The 19977-nt window shown below is 40.6% G+C and overlaps 1 protein-coding gene across 3 annotated transcripts in view; it reads right to left on the bottom strand.

Moving 5' to 3' along the window:
- PLXNC1 (plexin C1) overlaps positions 1–19977 on the bottom strand; it is a 140965-nt gene that overhangs the window by 57959 nt on the left and 63029 nt on the right. For all 3 annotated transcript variants that reach the window (XM_019710302.3, XM_074325267.2, XM_074325266.2), the window contains 6 exons: positions 18514–18661; positions 15172–15259; positions 13245–13350; positions 13008–13109; positions 2975–3114; positions 173–352 (listed from right to left, as the gene is read on the bottom strand). In XM_019710302.3, coding sequence (XP_019565861.3) covers positions 173–352; positions 2975–3114; positions 13008–13109; positions 13245–13350; positions 15172–15259; positions 18514–18661 — 764 coding nt within the window. The remainder of the gene's footprint in view (positions 1–172; positions 353–2974; positions 3115–13007; positions 13110–13244; positions 13351–15171; positions 15260–18513; positions 18662–19977) is intronic.

Raw genomic sequence — 19977 nt, 5'->3', positions numbered from 1 at the left:
CAACCTGTTACCAGGTATGCAGTTGTTTTGCAGGAATAAATCCTAAGAGGAATTCTGTGAGAGGTATTTAAATAGGACTACTATTTCTATATTTATTTGAATGAAATCCATGATCATTATACATCTGGCCTTTTGAACCACAATGAGATGAAAATATGAATGTAGACAGTACCTGATCCAGGTGGTAGCAGGATATATGAGGGAACAGTGTGGCAGAGCAATATAAGACAAGGGTCCCACAGAAGTACAGCTTCCGCCATCGAACTGGATACACACATCCTTCATTTCTTTTCGACTTGATGGAAGAGAGAATTTCATATGGGTGTCATTTAGCACATGGCTAACCTGTATCCTAAAAAGGAGTAGAAAAAGAACTCTTAAATGACACAGACACTTAGCACAGTTGATTGTGCAGGTGACAGCATATGAATTTCATGAACGACAGCAGTTCATGAACTATCAGAACAGCTATGGATTAATTAGGGGCCACTTATCCACTTTGGGTATTATCTGGGGCAGGGTTTCTCTTTATTTTGTGCATTTCTATGTTTTATTTGTATTTCCCTTAGCAGTGGGGGGAAAAATAACCATTGCCATTAAAAAGCCCTAACAGAAAGCAGGACATGGACAGGATATTAAGTTATATTAAGGAATGACTGTTCATTGTGTTGAGTACGAGAATGGCACTATCCTTATCCATTAGAGATATATACTGCAACGTTCATAAGTGAAAGGATATGGTATCTGGGATATGCTTTTCAAAACTCCAGCTGACATTCTTCCCTCCCCTCCAAAAATGCAGAAGACACAAGACTGGCAAACATTGGTAAGTGCTGAAGCAGGAGGATGGGTACAAAAAAGGTCATTACACTCTTTTCTCTTGCGTATGTTTGGAAATGTCCATAACAAAAAGCTTAAAAAAGAGAAATGCCAGGCAAGCACTGGGAGGGTAGAACCCAACCCAGGACAGAGATGGGAATTCTGCTATACCTTTGTACAGCAGAGAGCCTATAACTAAAGACCATGCCACGGGCCAGGAATCCATCAGCCATCAGAGCCACGCTGCACCCCAAAGGAGCTCCAGCCTGAAATTAGCTGGGCCTGTCCTGGGTGCTCCTGACATCCGCAGGGTGTGCCCTGTCACTCTTCAGAAGTCAAAGCAAAGCCTTGACAACATTCCCTCTGTAACCTGCAGCTCCCTCTGTGCCTCACGTTTACTGTGACCCTCCAAAGAGCAAATCATTAAGACGGGGTTATATCTGAATAATGCCAGTATAATTATGCTGCATGAGAACTTATTGTTACTACTTAAAGGATATGTGCTTGGTTATTAACTGTAATGCACATACACTTTAGGTTATAATAGTGGAGTCTAACAATAAGGCAAATTCAAAAAATATTTGAGTCCATGTGTACTTACACTACCTCAGATTTACATTCTGGCTCTAGGAAATTCATCGTCAAATGGCTGATCATTAAACTTCAAACTTGTTTGTAAATTTTGGAAGAGAGAGGCGGAAATGTGGGTCATTCCACTACTATCCTCGTTATTTTTCTCTTTTAGAATAATTAGGCATTTAAAAAACACTATATGAAAAGAGTTTGGGATTACAGCTTGGGAACTCACATAAAGGATTAACTGGGTATTATGTTTACTGCTCGTGAACTTGGGTTCACCACCCAAATGTGGTTAGTGAAATGCTACATGCAGAAAGGTCTCTTAGTGATTTAATTTAATAACTGCAGTATCTCAAGTCACATTCAGAATTGAAATGAGAGCATAAAGAGTCAGAAATAGGGTAAAGCTCTGAAAAACGACTTATTTTCCAGTGAAGTTGATTGCCTGTCAGTGAACATACAGGAGTCTCACTTCAGATTTCGTTACACAAAATGAAAGATTTTTGCAGTAAGATATTTAGCCACGATAAATGTCACAAAAACACCTATGTCTCATAGATACAGCCATTAATATGTGCTTGAAAATTCTGGTAAATAGCAGAACAGAGGAAAGCCACCAATGAGCAGCTTTTTCCAATCAAGATGACAGACAACCCGAATTTACTGCTGGGAGGGGAAGGGGACGGCAGTTATACGTGGCGAATGAATTAAAACAGAAAATTCAGTAAATAAGTGTGGCAGATTAAAATACTGTACAAATCTGTTTTCGTAGTTAAAAACCAAAACACCGCGCTTTAGCAGATTGTCTTCCATGCATTTCCATGATGAGAACAAACTCAGTATGATCCTTCCCGTCAACTGCAACACCTTTTACTTCAAATTAGCCGAAAGTTATACAGGCTAACAAGCAGAAAACTCGGATTCTCTGCTGTGTGATTATTATCACATCTCCTTTTTGGGGGGAAGGTAACATTTGTACAAGAATGTCAGTGAGACACTGAAATTTTTTCTCTCTCAGAAATCTCATTGAAAGGATGAGTTAGGGGGAAAGAAGTCATAGAAATAATTATGTTTAAGTAGTACGCTGACCAGATATTATGTTCCATTTAGTTATTATTTGAGCCTGAAACCAATACAGTAAAGAGAAGGCTATAGAGAATAAAATGGATCAGAAAGTTTCATTTTTCAACTTTGAGCAATCCATTGCAAGAACTGTCATATTTCCCCATCAAATTCTGAGGTACTCAACTGTTTTTCTAAGTGTATCATCTTCAAAACAATATTTGCTACTCAAAATACTTGATTTTGTTAATGAAAACAAATCAAGACATCCTGGAATTATGGTGTTCTGAGATTTTTTTTGGGGGGAGGGTAACATGAGACAGATTCTCTCACTATTAACTTCAAATATGGTGTATAAATGATTTTCCTTTTTGAAATTAGATCACATATGCAGAACAATTGGCCCACGCTGGCACATGGGAATAATTTCACTATATAAAGGTTGTATTTCTTTGGCATAAGTTTTAGCTTTTCTCTATATTACCAAGGAGAAAATATTAATATTTTAACTCACACATCCTTATCACAAGTACTGGTTCCTTTCAGGATCATTACGATGTTAGATGCCTGGGTAAAGTTTGCCCCCGTGACTATCACATTCCTTTTCCCTAAGGTCGATATTTTCTGGGGCTCAATGGACTCAATGTAGAAGACCTATTGGAAATAAAAGATAATAACACAAGATCAAAGCTAAGAAATGGCACTGCTCCAAAAACCCTGTTTATGTGCTGCAGTTCGAAGAAATCACTGGGAAATTACAACATTTTGCAAACAAGCAGACAGTGTTTAATGAAATCAATGAATTCAAGAAAGAATGTTGAGGATTCATGTCTCTCAACATGCGACAGCATGAGGTCAAACCAATTAATTTTTGTCTCACAAGACAGTTGAAAATACAGTTGAAGAGTCTGACATTCTGTCTGAAGAGTGAGATATCACTCGAGCCTCAAAAGTGCTCACTGCCTTACAGCCCCTGGAGACTCACAATGTAACAAAACGAAGAAAAAGACAAGGAGTCCACTGATCATCGGCCAATGACACTCATCATTCAGTGGGAATAAATGTCATTCTGGGTAAATTTAATTCCCAAGAAAGGAGTTCCTATTTTTCATTTGTTTCAGTCAGGCTATTTGAATCAAGGGTACACTGCAGGGGAGAAACCTCGAGAAATCAACCTGTTCAGTCACCTAATATCAAGTAGTTGGATGTCATGTGACCAACCATTTCTTCTCCATGGTTTGCATATACCACCATCGCCACCTTGGTACCCATTCCAAGCTTTATCAGGCCTTTCTTTATCAAGTAAGTTTCCCTGGGAATCATCCGATACTTGGCCCCGTATTAGGCAGGCTTATACACCTTACTTCTCCATTTGCAATGTCTAATCAAATTCCCCTAAGGGAAAAAAAAAAGACCTATTTTGAGGGCAAGAATCATTTTCCCTTTCAAAGACAAAACAATCCTGATTCCTTTCACTTTTCTCCTATCACTGCCACCATCGATCATGTTGCTATTTTGTTGTTCTTCTGTAGACCGTTTCCGGTACATCTGTATTCTATAATATGGTGACCAAAACAGGACGTAAGACTCTAAGATTCTGGCCAATATAAAGCAAAGCAGGTCTTCAGCATGAGTGAATATCATACTCACACTCTTGATATTTGAAAACAACCCCCAGGTCCAGAGACACATAATCATGTGAAATCGGGCTAAGACATAAACACCGACTGTATCCACTTACAGGATAAAATTTAGGAGGAAGCCACTTAAAGTGCTGGGCAAGTTTTAGTCACGTCCAACACCCGCCTACCACCCGTTTCTTGAAGCAGCCTAGTATCTCTGCTCCTTTGTACGTGTGACACTCAGCATGATGGCGTTGCTGGGCTGTGGGGCCCGACCATCCTGCTGAAAGGGATGTGTTATCATTCTGCTCCTTGGCAAGCACAGGTGCTATGTGGTAGAGAGGTCACCATCACTCATTATTACTATGGATTAGTTTTTCAGATTGAGGTAAATTCATCGTCAGTGTCATCACAGCAATGATGTAATGTGACAGAGAATTGATTTTGGTGACACAATTCATTTTAATCACTTAGTAAAGGACTTTAGTCTCATATTTATAGAATCACGAAGGACCTGAAAGGGTCACTTTAATTATTCTGTTATACTTGAGTGCATTTTATGGGAAAAATTATCTGCAGGAGTGGTACTTGGAATGGAGGGATTAGCAAAGACTTAAAGATAAATCCCTTGCAAATGTCAAGTGTGTGTTGTATAGCAAAAGGCTTACTCTTTGCTCTGACATCGTGACAGCTAAGTGAACAACAATTTCCTGAACACCTACAGGGTCCCTAGGATGGTGCTCGGTGTTGTGTGTGTGTGTGTGTGGGGGGGGGGGGGAGGAGACGGAGAAGAATGTGTGCACTAGATCAAGAGTTGGCAAGCTACTGGATTTGCCTAAAGCAGCTAAATCCAGGCTATAGCTTATTTTGATATGGCCCATGAAAAAATGTCAAAGGAAGAATAAAATTCCATGACATGTGAAAATACATGAAATTCAAACTTCATTGTCCATGAAGAAAGTGTTTTTAGAACACAGCCACACCCATTCGTTTGTGTATTGTCTGTGGCTGCAGCGGCTGAGGTAAGTAGTTACTACAGAGACCTCATGGCTGACCTTTAACACCACGTGGTTAAAAGAACCGAGCAGGAGGAGGCTGAAAATAAGCAAAATCTCAGACCTGTCTTCGGGGCTTCTCTGTGGATGACCCTTTGTAATTTGGCGAAAGACATTTTGTTGATACTAAAACGTTGTCTTTAAATATATGACCCCATGGCTTACAAGCCTAAAATATGTATTGTCTGGCTCTCTGAAGAAAAAAATTGTCGACTCCTACACTAGAGGAGTCCACTGTATTCCTAGGGGGACAAGAGAAATTGTGTGTTTTATTTTATATAACATGGATGTGGACTCATATTTACATCTAAGTCATCTATGATTCCCAGGTTTCTATCTAGATATTCCTTTCCGCTTCTTATAATGATACTGCGGATGTCCATTCAAGCACAATTTTCAAATGTGCCACGTAGATGCTACTTTGGCACTTTCAGCAGAGGATAAAGAGAGCCCTTGTATAACTAATGTACACAAGATTTTTAAGGGGGTGATATTTTGCTCTTTAAATGGCTCTACAAATACCATCAGAGGACCTGCCACATTGCCTTCTTAACATTTTATTTCCCCCTGAGTAGAGATGGCTCGCCTACTTGAAAAGGATTTCATTTTAAAACCTTATTGTTTAAAGAAGTGTCCATTGGCTGTCTCGGATGGAATCCAGCCCTGGCCTATCTCATGAAAGCAGATGCTTCTACTCTGCTTTCAAAGAGGGTCAGATTAGTTGTCCTTTGTTTGCTTGGAGAAACTCTCTTAATCTTAATAAGTGAGTCAAGAGGACCTCATTAAATACACGGTGCAGGTATACAAGAGAAAAAAAAGAAAAGCCTGGGTAGCTACGTGGCTGTACCATGTGCCTGCAACAATTCTTAGAAATGTAACGTGTTCTATTTTTACTGATAAGGATTTCAAAAATCCAATACAGACAAAAGGCAAAGAATGATCTCCCCACAACTGTTCCACACACTTAAAATTTTAGGTTGACTTTTGTATTTTAATCAAGAGTTAACTCACAGGCTGATATGAAGTAGTGACCCCCACAGGCTCCCACATAGAAGGGTTTGGTTATTTTAAAAACATAATCTAGCTTGATACAAAGAAACAATTTGTTAGAGCCCTACAGTGAGATTCCTCTCCCATCCTATGTCCAAGGATTTCCATATATCAAATCAAAATACCAAAGACTGTAACCTTCACAGCCCTATGTGGTCCAGCAATTAACCTCAGAGTAGTCCATTTCCTGTCAATTACATTTTAAAGACTTAAGAGTCATTCTTAAATGGCTGCATGATTTTACGTTATTTAATAAAATAGTATGAACTCTGGTCACTCACGAGTTTAAATCACTCCCTGTTTTGTACAAGAAAGCACATTAGAAACTGGTTAATTAGGTGATTACAGAATACCCAACTATTTTTATTTTATTTTTTAAAAACAAAGTCATTATAGGATATTGGAAATAGCACAACCACTGAGAAATCGTTATCTTTGAAAAGGTCTAAGAGGATTACTCCTGATAGTAAGAGTACCTTTTGTGAGGTCTGTCATCAACACAATTCAAATTACCATGACATTAATGGAGAAAATACTGCTATGATTGAAAAGAATATTGGAAAAAGGTATGTGAGGAAGGCTCCGTTTATTAAGACCCAATTTTACTCTATTAATCTGTTTTAAAAACTCTGAATACAGCAAAGCTCTCTGTAGGCCTGGACCTGAATCAACACTCAGTAAAACATCTCTCAGATTTTCACGCATGAAATTAGTTCAAACAGGACTGGATAAAAAGTCACATGGATTCAAAACCAGCTGGAAATATGAAACCAGGGGACATTAGAAAGATGAAAGGTAGCATAACTAATTAAAGCAAAATGTCCTGTAGGGCTCTACAGGGGTGGGTATCTGGTTCAGAATTATTTAACATCTTTATTAATGACTGAGAAGGGCAGAAGTAATATATTAATGAAATGTATAAATTGAGAAGAGTAGCAACCAGCAGTGGAGATGGTAAGATGCAAAGGGAGGTGAGATATGGAAAGAAAATAGCAAAATACAATCCTACCAAAGAAAAATTAGGGAGATAAATGAAAAAAAAAAAGGTTATCCATTTGCTGCTCAGCCCCCAGGCAAATGTTCCTTCATGGGGGCCCCTGGTCCAGGCCCCAGGGAACGTGGGATGCAACTTCCAGTTGGTTCCAGGACCGGGCAAGAGCTAGAATACTGACTGAGATAGACCTGGAGCCCTCCAGGGAGAAGGTGACAGACCAAGGTCCTGTTCGGAGAGGTCGAGGCTCACTTCTCTGACCTGGGGACTCTAAGGTAAGGCTGACATGGCCCAAGGTGTGGCTGCCAAGGCCACTCCATCAAGTTGTACCCTTTGTCACTGAACCTTCCGAGCGTGCTCCTCAGAACTGGAGTGGCCGGCCAGGACTCCGTGACTCCATAGGAGCGGCAGCTCTTCCTCTCCAGGAGAGACTCCCGACTGCAGGTTAAACCCGGCCAGTCAAAATCCACCCCTCTGCCGAGTTTCAACTTCAGCATGAGATTCTTGCTGCTCCACTCTCCTGAGGGCCTCAGTTTCCCCATCTCAGTCTTGGAGAAGATGCCGGCCTTGCCTGGGTCTGAAGCCTTCACTCTGACACCCCGCAAGCTACTCCTCTCGTCCAGAGCCTTGGATATTAATGCACTGCCCCCACAGTCTGCCCAGGCCAGAGGTCTTGGTCCTACCCCACGTGTGTGCACAGATGGGGCAGGCGTTGACAGCCAGATTGACACGGAAGTCAATATTAGTTTCCTTCCTTCCAGATTGACTTTTATCACCAATACTATACGGTTGAGGTCATAGAATGTAAAGTAGTAGTGAAAACTGTAGGCTCTGGCATCAGACTGCCTGGATTCAAATCTCTTGCCTATCATTTACTTTTTACTTACCCCCTGTAAAATTTCTTTGTCTATAAGATGGGCAAAATAGTCCATTGTGAGGCTTAAATAAAGAGATACGCTGAACTTAGGACACAGCACAGGCTCAGCAAATATTAGCTATCACTATTTAGTATATTCTGGCATTCCTTCTTGTATCTTTTTCTGTTACACACACTCAATTGCTGCATGAAAAGGAATCTTCCTCCAAAATATTGTGAGTTCTACAATGTAAGTTCTAAGAGGGCACACATTTTGCCTGCCTCTCTAGCACACAGTAGGTGTTCAATAAACATGAATGAATGAATGAATGAACAATTAGAACTGAACCCCATAGCACCTAGTACAGTGGCAAGCCCCTAGAAGCTACTCAACAAGGTATATATATATATATTAAAGTTCACTTCACTTTGAAAGGCAAAGTCCCTGAAGGATTGTCTGTGAGAAATCAAAATGCATATTCAAAGTGATGGAGGAAGAAAAAGAAAAGAACAATCTGAATGTAGATTCCTCGAGAGAGGACATGGCTTTGTAGGGTTTATTTCTGCCGTATGGCGATAAGCGTATCGCGAAGAACAACAAATATTAGAACAGTATCATACCATAGATCTTCACAACCTTTTCTTGAGAACAGGAAAGAGAGCGCAGTCACCTCTTCTCTCAGCAAGCGGAGGTGCCAGATATAAGATTGTTAAGGAAAAGAGTTTAGAGCAGGGCAACCGGGTCAACCCTCAGAGAGAGACTGGCCTTTATAGCTGAAAATACTTCTCATCCAAAAGTCAAACATCAGTTTTTGAATTCGTTTCCCTATTTTGGGGATGCTTTTCTTTAATATGCCTCCCCCTACCCCCGGAAATGACAGCACTAGATTTTAGATCAGGGTATACACGTGGGTCATAGGTCATCCAACTGTGCCAGGGCAACAGGCCCAAACTGGGATTGAACCTGGAACTGTATCTCATTAAGTGCCACTTCCTCGGATGAGAAAGTTCATACATTAAAAAAAAACAAAAAAAAAACGAACGTCATAAATCAGAACTATGGACAGATAAGACTTAAAAAAAAAAAAAAAAAAATGTCTTCAATAGCATTCTCTTGCCACCGAAGAACATAGTCAAACTTCCAGGTCTGGCATGTAAGGCCGTGTAGATGCTGGCTCCTGGGTCATTTCAAACGTATGTTCTATAATTTCCTGGCACCTTTTGCTCCAACTAAATTAAATTACTTGGGGTTTCCTGTAATGGGCGCCCTGGAGTTTTCTGGCGCCTTCACTATTCTTTCTTTAGCTTATACAAATCCTTCTGTTTAGAATACCCACTCTTCAGACTCCATGCATCTGGATGTTTCTCATCCCTCAAAGGTCAGCTGAAACGCCATCTCTGTCAATCAATCCACCCATCAATCAAAGACCTAACCAACCACACTGATGAAGTGTTTTTAACTGCCAGGCACTGGGTTTAAATCAACAGGAATGACTCAGATAAGGCCCCAGGCACAGGGAGGCTCTCTGACTTTGTGGCCAGTCTGGTACTTTCCCTATGTTGACATATGTTTTAGCTTGTATTCTTCCTGAAGTACTCGTGTAAGATTCTCAAGATTGATGCAAGAGAGGCCCCTGATTCACTTGTGTGCTCCTCATTGGAGCTCAGTAAAATGGCATCTAATAGGTGCTCCATAAATACCTGTAGAAACAATAAACCCCACGCTCAGTCAGCATCACGAAGCTCAAGACTATGTCTGCACCATTCATCTCTCGTGTCCCCGGTGCCTGACACATAGAAAGCACGCGATGCATGTGTGATGTGGGAAGATGCCTTGAAGGAAAGCTCTCGGTGGCTTTTCTGCTCAGGAGAAAGTGTTCAATGTTTTATTCAAGACCGACATGGGGAACCAAACTGGAAACGACTTCCACATTCCATGTGATAATGAAAGACAGCAGTGTTTCACAGTGTATGAGAAATTCCTCCTGTGAAAAATAATATTTCATTCCCTATCAAACAAAACGAAGATTTTGTTCTGGGTCATATATTTAAAGCCACCATTTCAGTATCAACAAAATGTCTTTCGCCAAATTACGAAGGGGCCTCCACAGAGAAGCACTAAAGAGAGGTCTGAGCTTTGTTTATTTTCAACCTCCTCCTGCTCTCTTAGTGACCCGGTGTCAAAGGTGAAAAGATGCAGGAAGACAATACAGGAAATGAAAGAAATTTAAAAAGCCATCATCTGGACCTCTACTCAGAAATCAAAAGGACCAAACTATCGACACATAAAAGAACATGGATGGATTTCCAGGGAATTATGTTTAGATAAAAAGGCCGATCCCCAAAGGGTATATCTGGGTAATTCCATCTATATAAAAGTCTAAACATGATAAAATCATAGAAGCAGAGAACAGATCTGTGGTTGCCAGGGGTCAGAGATGGGGAGTGGGAGGGTGCAGGAAGTGGGTGTGGCCATGGACAGACAACAAGGGGTGACAGCTGCTCTGCAGCTTCACCATTGTGATGGTAAGTATTCCAGTTATGATGCCGGGCTCTAGTTCTGCAAAATGTTCGCATTGGAAGGAACTGGAAAAGATACATGAAATGTCTCTGCATTATTTTCTTATATCTACATGGGAATCTACAATTATCTCAAAGAAAAAGTTTATTTTTTTCTAAAACAATCTTGAAAAAGAAGAACAAAGTTGAAGGACTCACTTTCTGGTTTCAAACTTATCACAAACCTACAGTAATCAAAACACTGTATTATGGGAATAAAAACAGACATACAGACCAAATAGAGTAGAGTCCAGAAATAAATCCTCACATATAGTCAAATGATTTTCGACAGGGAGGCAAGACCATTCAATGGGAAAAGAATAGTATTTTCAACAAATGGTCTTGGGAAAACTAGATATCCACATGGAAAAGAATGAAGCTGGATCCTTACCTTACACCATATACAAAAATTAACTCAAAATGGATCAAAGTCCTGAATCTAAGAGTTAAAACTATAACACTCTTAGAAGAAAATGTGGGGAAAGGCTTAATGAAATTGGATTTGGGAATGATTTCTTAGATATGATATTCAAAGCACAGGCAACAAACGAAAAAAAATAAATAAATTGGACTTTATCAAAATTAAAAACTTCTGTGCAAAGGAAACAGAATGAAAAGGCATCCTACAGAGTCAGAGAAAATATTTGCAAATCGTATCTTGGATAAGGGATTGATACCTAGACTATATAACGAACTCCTACAACTTGACAACACAAAACACAACAATATGCCAAAAGATAGAAGTAACCCAATGCCCACTGACAGATGAATGGATAAACAATATGTGGTCTATCCATACAATGGAATATTATTCAGCCTTAAAAAGGAAGGGAATTCTGACCCATGCTACAAAATGCATGAACCTTGAGGACATTATGTTAAGTGAAATAAGCCAGTCACAAAAAGAAAAATCTTGTATGATTCCACTTATTTGAGGTACCTAGGGTAATCAAATTCATAGAGATAGAAAGTAGAATGGTGGTTGCCAGGGTCTGGGTTGGAGGCAAAATGGGGAGTTAGTGTTTAATGGAAACAGAGTTTCAGTTTTGCAAGATGAAATGTGTTCTGGGATGGATGGTGGTGATGGCTGCATAACTGTGAATGAACTTAACACTACTAAACTGGACACTTACAAAAGATGGTAAATTTCATGTTATGTGTATGTTGTCAAAATTAAAAACACACAAACAAAACAAAACTGAAACAACAAAAGAGAAGTTGTTTTTTTTTAAAAAAAAGCCACTGCCTCCTTTACCCAAGTTCCTGTGCCTTAGTTTTATAAACCAATGGGAAGAGAAAGGTCCACCACTTAATAAGCCCATCACTTAATAAAACCTCACAGACTTTTAAAGTCTGGAATATTGGCACACCAAGCTTTTCAAATGTCTTTAGTTCATAATCCATTTTGATTCACATTCCCTTTGCCTGTTACTTAATTCACCTAAAGTTATTATCAACTTTTCGGTAGTGATTAAAAATGTGCTACTTATTTATATTGGCACTTGATTTTAAATAGCAGCAAATGGATAAACCAAAGCCAGAAATTAGTCATGAAGTATAAAATTGAGCCTTTAATAAAAACCCTGCTGTTGTTTTGTTGACTCTTACTAGACCAAAGGCTAATGAGAATGGGACTCTTCCGTTTTGTTTTTCACCATATAGTAGATGCTCAATTAACTTCTGTCAGCTGCATAAAGCCAGCACTTCTGTGCTTTCTAAGCATGGCCACCATGTCTGCCTGGAAATGTTTTTATATTGTCACCTCCTCTTTTTTAAACATGTCTCTTAGTTGAGCTTAGAGACTTACTATGAAGAAAATAAGAGGAATTTCCAAGGAAATTTCATGGAAATAAGCCTTTTCTTTCTTTCTTTCTTTCTTTTTTTTCTTTTTCTTTTTTTTTTTTTTTTTTTGAGAAGTGGAACGAAAGGTACATATATTATATAGAAACAATGCTTTTGTTTTGGAGTTATTAACTACTGGTTAGATCGTCTCTAAAAAGGAGAGAAAACAATCTGAATGCGGTTAGTGTGTATACTTGGCATGTACTCTCCATTGCAAATCATCCCCAGAAATGCAGTCATACTCCTGTGGTTTGAACTGAAACCCCCTCAGTGCTGTGTGCGATGCTTCCTTCTAACTTTCCCCAAGGGAGCCACAATGTCACCTTCAAAACTTTACTCCTCCCAGACCAACATCATTTTTCATAATTATGGAATTTTAATTTCTTTTATTTGAGTGTGCAGCCTTTGATGCATTGAGCCAATTAAACGAAACTTGCTTTAAAACCAAAGGTAAAAAGGGGAATTTTGGTAGAAAGTAAAAAAGGGAATTTTAAAAAGGAACCCAAAGTGGTAGCTGTTATTGTCATGTACAGGGGGATTTTTCTATTATCAACACAAAAACGGGGTCTGACCTGCAAGCCCCGATTGGTTCTGTTACTCTTCTCCTCCTTGAATCCTCCTTCACCTGCTGTCTTAGATGAAGCTGGCTTCTCAAAAGCAACTGGACAAGGTTCCTGAAAGGAAGAACATCCCTTCAACATCCAAATAGGTGGGAAATTCAGAGTTTGAAATAAACACAAAAGATAGGTTGGGTGGTGACCAACATTTATTTTTGGTTAAACCTTGTAATACCAGAAATGTCACTTTACCTGGTTTCTGTTGTAATCAGAAGAGCTGCAAGCTGCTGTGAAGGGGTGGATACACTTTCTCTCACTTTTACACCAAGCACAGCCAGTTCCAATACATACTGGGCATCTGGCAACATGGAAAACCAACTTAAGTCCCACATTTTCAGGAAAATCGGCATATGCTAGCACTTCCCTCTGTGATGTGACATGTGAGCGTTTGAAAGAAGAAAAGAAGTCCCTAAACAGACTGTGATGAACCCAGGGGAGAGAGGACAGTCCTTTGAGGCAGGGTATCAAGCACTAAATTTGTGCCCTGCTCTGGGCATCATACCTGCAGGGGTGTTGCCATGGAAACCTGAAGCTGGGGTCACCAGCAGCACAGGTAGACAGCAGGAGCCACTGGATCTGTTTCTGAATCCAGTTCTGCTACTCATCTACCTTCAGGTAGTTTCCCTCCGGAGACTGGCCTCCCTCACCTCGCCCCCCCACATCAGCATGTTCTCACTCACTGGCGCGTAACCCTGACAACGCCTGGAAGATGCGAGGCCAAAGGTGTGAACCTGGCAAGCAGAGGGAACGGGGTGCCAGTGTTTGCTTTGTAATCAAATGGAGGAAGAATTGTGGCTACTAATCTAATAACCAACATGCATTGATAACAGTGGTGAGCTTGAAAAGCACTTACTAGGATAATCGGAGTTAAAGATGGAACGATATATATAGAAATCAAGGTTGGCCTGGAAAAGCCATGGGAGGCCAGAGGAAGGTTCAGCCTGAGGACAGTGAGAGGACTAGTGCAGGGAGAGGGAACACCGCTCATATTTTATGTATTCTGCAAGAAATGCCCAAGCATTCTGAGATTCTGACCTATAGAAACTGCAGTCTCCGTGGGAGAAGGAAACCCAGACTCTTGGTTCATTAGAAATAACTGAACTGAAATCCCGCAGGGGTAAAGAAGAGTTGTGGGGACTCCTGTTCCAGTAGCTGTAGAGTGGCCTCCCAACTCAGTTTCAAGATCGAATTCATTTTCCTCAAAGAAACAATGATCACCAGGCCAGGCCAAAGAAGCTCACATTCGGTACTCACATAGTTGGTCAATCAAATCACTGAATGAACTACAGAATCACTAATAACACCGCTTCACATTGTTTCCATGGGAACCTCCATCCCATCTTCCAACTGAAAACTCAAGAATCTGAGAAACACATTTCCTCTGTCTTGCCTCTGCTTCAGAAGCAAGGAGTGAAGTGTGGCCCTAACTCAGGGGGCTACTCAGGGGGTTATATAGCTCAACAGGGTCAAAGGTGGTTAAAAACAAAGGTGGGGGAGCAGAATTAACATTTTTTTCATTAAATTTATTGAGGTGACATTTAAATAAAATGTTACTGGTTAATAACATTATCTGAGTTTCAAGTGTACGTTTCTTTACTAATCATCTGTATATCACATTGTGTGTTCACCACCCAGAGTCAGTTCTCCTTCCGTCACCATATATTTGACCTCCTTTACCCTCTTCATCTTCTCCCCCTCTCCTTCTTCCCTCTGGTAACCACCATACTGTTGTCTGTGTTTATGGATTTTACAAGTTCTTTAGAGAAAGGAGACTTCATCTTGTCCTCCTCCTTGAGTACGACTTCCCATCATCCAAATTCCCAAAGCCATTCTGTTCAGGGGAGAAGCTGGCAGCACTCCTTCTGCTGTTCTCACTTCAAGGCCACCTCTTGTATGTCCCTCTTGGTAGAAACACCTCAGCTGCTCCACCTTACTTATTAACGCTTGAACGAGTGAGCTTATTAGCTCAGGGGCCCTCCCACCTCCCATTCGGCTACGCTCCAAAAGGCACTTTGGAAAGTTCCACTCCACAAAAGAGTTCTTTAGGAAGTGCAGGAGTAAAGCAAATAAATAAATTAAAACCAATGAGAGGATATTTAAATTTCAAATAAAATCTTACCCTCTTAATGACGAGCAGTTGGTAAAGTTGAATCTTTTTGATAAATGCCAAGAACCAAAGGAGAATGTCACGTTCACAACTAAAACATCTGGAGCAAAGGGGGGGAAAAAAGTCATTTACGGTGGAGTCTCGCTATCATCAAGCAAAGCTGTAAATGCAAAAAATAAATATTTTTGCCTCTTCTGCATAGAGGGTGGGGTGTGCCAGCTGTTCTCTCCCATTTCAATCAGAATGTAGTTCTTCCCGTGGGCCGTTCGCGTCAGGCATCCACAGTGCACAACACAGGCTCTAAACAGACTGGGGCCCACCTTGAAACCCAGGCCCCCCACGGATAATCACTAGGAAAAAGCCATTTTCCAGCCCATTTACATCTCATACTCTCCCCGGGATCACTATCTCAACTTGTAATTGGCCACAGCATAAAAATAAAACAACTCACTGAGCAAGAAGTGCCTAGAACATGAGAAAAAGAACGTGAGAGAGGAAATCCTGCATCTTCAGAAAAATTCGCACTACAAATATTTCCCTAACAAACTCTAAAGTGTGGTTCCCATGGGCTGGGATCCATGATCTTCTTAAAGTCAACTGTCGCCAGATCTATGATGCAAGTTTTCTTATTTGCATTTGAAAACCTGGCCATTCTTTATTCAAAAGAATAAAGTTAGAAAGATAAACACTGTGTTACACCAGCATTAGAAAAATGTCACATTTCTTGTATCTCTTTAACTTACATATGTACTCTATCCAGGATGATTCCCCAAACCCAGTTGTCTATCAGAATCACTTGAGAAACTGATAAAAATATAGATTCTACAGCCATGCTGCTCCATATCAGACTCAGTGGGCCTGGGAATCTGTGGTTTGCAACCTTCCCCACATAATGACAGTATAGAGCCAGGTTTGGGTGCCTTTGAAACCCTGCTGTGTCCCGGGACCAGTGCTACTCGGTAATGTTTTCATGGTCACCCCTTTTGGTATTAATATCTTCTTCCTTTTATGAAGTAGTGAGGATAGTAGATGATATTACTTTTAAAATCAAAGTCTTTACTTGATAGAATAAGAAGTTGGCTGAATTTTGTTGGCACCCCTAATTTTCTTACTAAAATTTTATTAGTGTGTGATTTCCAAAAGTCGGAGAACCCTTATAGGAAGTTGCTTCGCTACAGCAACAAAATTCATTCTGAAAGCCTGATGCCCCATAAAATTCTGCTCACATAAAGTAGGTATGTGTAAAATGATACTCCTGCTCTAAAGACAGGGATGTTTGGAAGGCGGGGATGACCTCTCGGCAAGCACACTGGAACCGACGCTTGCTAAGCGTTAGTAGAACTCACACAGGGGCATTTAGCACTGAGGGACACCCAGTCAAAATGCACGTCCAGTGAAGAAGACCAGCAAGTCATACTTTTCTGAGTCTCAACTGTACACAAAACACTATTAGGAAATATCACAAGGAAATGAACATATGTGATCTCCGCTATCACAGTTATTCTGGAAGACATAAAATAACGTAGGTAGAAAACACAATGACAGCAGTCGAGGAAACACCCTATGAGTGGTGTGAGGTCCATGCAGCACCTGGGGAGCAGCACAGGGGTGCCCGTGGGGGACCAAGAGGGTGCTAAAATGGCCAGGACAGTTAGAGCAGAATCTAGCAAGGTTGTACGGAAGAGGTGACTTCCCCCAGTGTTTCAAAGCAGAAGGGCGACAGGGCCTGGTGCAAGGGGTGAGGGTACTCTAGGCCCTGGACAATGGTTTGGCAGTGGGGGCAGGCTGGCTGGCTGAGCGCAAGAGGTGGGAAGTGAGACTGCTTGCTCAGATTATGCAAGGTATTCGAAAAAGGGCAGGCGAAGGGTTGGGAGCAATTGATGGAGACTCTAAAAGCAACCAGCTAGCTTTACAAGGTACTCTCAAGTACTTCAGAAACATATTTCACAGGTGAGCAAGATCTGCATTTTAATGACCAAATTTAACTAGAAGCATATCACAAAGGCTGTATAGTGTGGACAAAGAAAAGTGGAAAATTGAAATAATTTTTCAAGCAATTCAGACTCAAACAGCTACCGTGAGCCCAGTGGCTGAGAGGTATTTTTAATCTTGGTTCACTGGCCTGCTGTATTCAATTCCCTTTTGAGGGATTTAGGATTAATTAGGTAATACCAGCTCCTGCCACACAACTCAGCTCCAGTATGGTCTGCAGTCATTCCAGGAAGACTGTACCATGAACTTGATTCTACTTCCAGTCTTTCTCAACCGAAGGGACTCATGAATTCTATCTACTTATTGTAACTCCTAACTATCTCTGAAATCCATTCACTTCTCTCCATCCCCGTCTGCCTCTACTGCAGCCCTCACTGTCCCCCTCACCCCCTCATTGCAACAGCCTTCTTTCTCTCTGATCTTTCAGAACTCAGATTTTCCCTCCTCCAGCCCATTCTCCACTTACCACCCTTCCTTCATTCATGCAACAAAAATCTACCGACTGTAAATGGCTACCTTGTGCTAGACATGTTGTGCCTTCTTTGGGATCCATTTTCAACCACTCTGCTTTTCACTTGTCCCTACCGCATTTGCCTCAGCCATACAGAACCTCTTTAGGCTCTTCAAACAAAGCTTTTCCTCTCCTGGCCATCACACTAGTGGGTCTCTGCTTGGAAACTCTCCCCGTTCTTCTTTCTCTGATTCAACCCTACTCATCCTCCAGGAAGCTTTCCTTGGCCCTGCCCTATGCCCTAAGTCCAGTTAGGCACGCTTTTCATGTGCTTCCTGCAGCACACTCTGCTCCCTGTACTTACACACTGCCTTGTAGTGAGTTGTTTACTTGTCTCTACCCAATAGGCTATAAATACCATGACCCAGGACTAGGTCAGTCTTTTTTGGTTTCTGTATCCCTCGCACCTAGCACAGTACCTGGCACATAGTAGATGTTCAATAAACACTTCTTATATGAATGAACTAATGCAATGAACTTAAGATGACAGAACATTGGCCTCTCTATTTTCTCTTCTCATCAAGGACATTTCAGCTTTTTGGATGTCTGAATTCTCTGAACCATTTGGACAGGGTCAGCCCAATGGTCTCTGGCTTTACTCTATTCACCTATCCATCCTCTAGCATTCACAGTCACATCTGAGAGTGGGGTCCTGTAGTCATGGATGAGGTAGAGCAGAGGTGAGCAGGACGGAGCGGAAAAGCAGGAAGCAGGGGGTAGGGAGAGAGTGAGTGGATAGCGTGGGACTATTCTGATTCCCTACCATTTAACTTGCTTCCTAGGCAATCTGAACTCAGGAGGGCCTCTTGCCTTCTTCTCTTGCTAACAGAAAAGCAGCAGAGTCCCCTTACCTTTGTAGGGTGCTCTGGTTGGGATGCTGCAGGTGCAGGTCTTGTTCGGCGGACTTTTCCCCTTGCAGAGCTCCCTGCCGGAGTCCACGTTCCTCACCAGGCACTCAGACTGTCTTGGAAAGACGCTGCCCACCAAGGTCACTGTAGTCTGTGTGGGGAAGATGATTCAGGAACCAAATCACTGCTTTTTCCTCATCTCCATCCATCTTAGACCCTTAAGTGAACTCCCCCTCTGACCTGCCACAGAGGAATTTCTCAGATTGCTGATGTAAAGGAAGAGATGTTTTATCGGCTGTTGGGTTTGCTCTTTTGGTATGAATCGCATATTCATATTCTTGGACTGTTATTTTGCTTTGTGTGTGTTTTTCTTATCCATTTTAAGAGCTCTCTGTATAGGACAGATATTAATCCTTATCTGTCATATTACTGACACATATTTTCTCCTAATCTGTTTGCCCTGCAACTTCTGTGTGTGCTATCTTTTATCCTACACATGTTTTTATGCAATCAAATACAAGGTTTCTTGTCTTAGTTATAAAGTTCTTCCCCACATCTTGCTTATAGGCAAATATAAATTGTTCCACCATATTTATGCTTTACTTTTTAAACTTGTATCTTTAATCCATCTGGAATTTATTTTCATATATAGTGTGAGATAAGGGTTCAACTTTATTTTTATCCAGATGGTAAATCAGCTATGTCATAACTGTTTAGAAAACAAAACAGAAAGCCTCTTTTTCCACTGAACTGAATACCATTTTTGTCATATATTAAATTACCATATATGTGGAATCTATTTCTGATCTCTGCTCTGTTCCAATTATCTATTGATCTACTTCTATTCCAATGTCATCCAGTGTTTACTACTCTGCCTTTAAATATATTTAACATCTGATAAGGCAAATCTCTCCTCATTTGTCCTTATTTTCATGATTCTTTTAGCATTTCCTAGACATTCTTCCATACGAAGTTTAAGATCATTTTGTCCAAAGGGGGTAAGGATGCAATGACTCTAACTGGAATTGTACTAAATACATGTATTAATTTTAAGATAATTTACATCTTTATGATATAAGTATTCCCACCCAAACACATGATTTTTTTTTCCATTTGTTTCTGCTTGGTATGGGGTTCATTTCAAAGAGTGTAACTTGATTTCCCAAGTGTTAGCTCTATATTTCTTATTGCTAATTACCAATATTAGATTATACTTAAGGAAGGTGGCATGTGAAATCTACTTTTAAAATTATTTAAGATTTTGTCTGTGGTCAAACATATGTTCAAACTTGGAGGCGGAGGCTGTTTTGTGTCTGTGAGTGTACACAAGGGAACACAAAAAGAAAATTTTGAAATTTCCCATAAAGCAACTTTTTCTGCAATGAATTATCTAAAGGAACAAGGCAGTCAGTTCTCCTGTTGAAAAGGAAAATTAAAGGAATTATTATGTCAATGGTGAGCCCCTTT

The sequence above is a fragment of the Rhinolophus sinicus genome, chromosome 1 (assembly GCF_057876585.1).
Source record: "Rhinolophus sinicus isolate RSI-liver-muscle chromosome 1, RSI-T2T, whole genome shotgun sequence".
Taxonomy (NCBI): Eukaryota; Metazoa; Chordata; class Mammalia; order Chiroptera; family Rhinolophidae; genus Rhinolophus; species Rhinolophus sinicus.
Note: the sequence above shows the minus strand (reverse complement) of the source record. Positions and strands in the feature narration are given on the sequence as shown.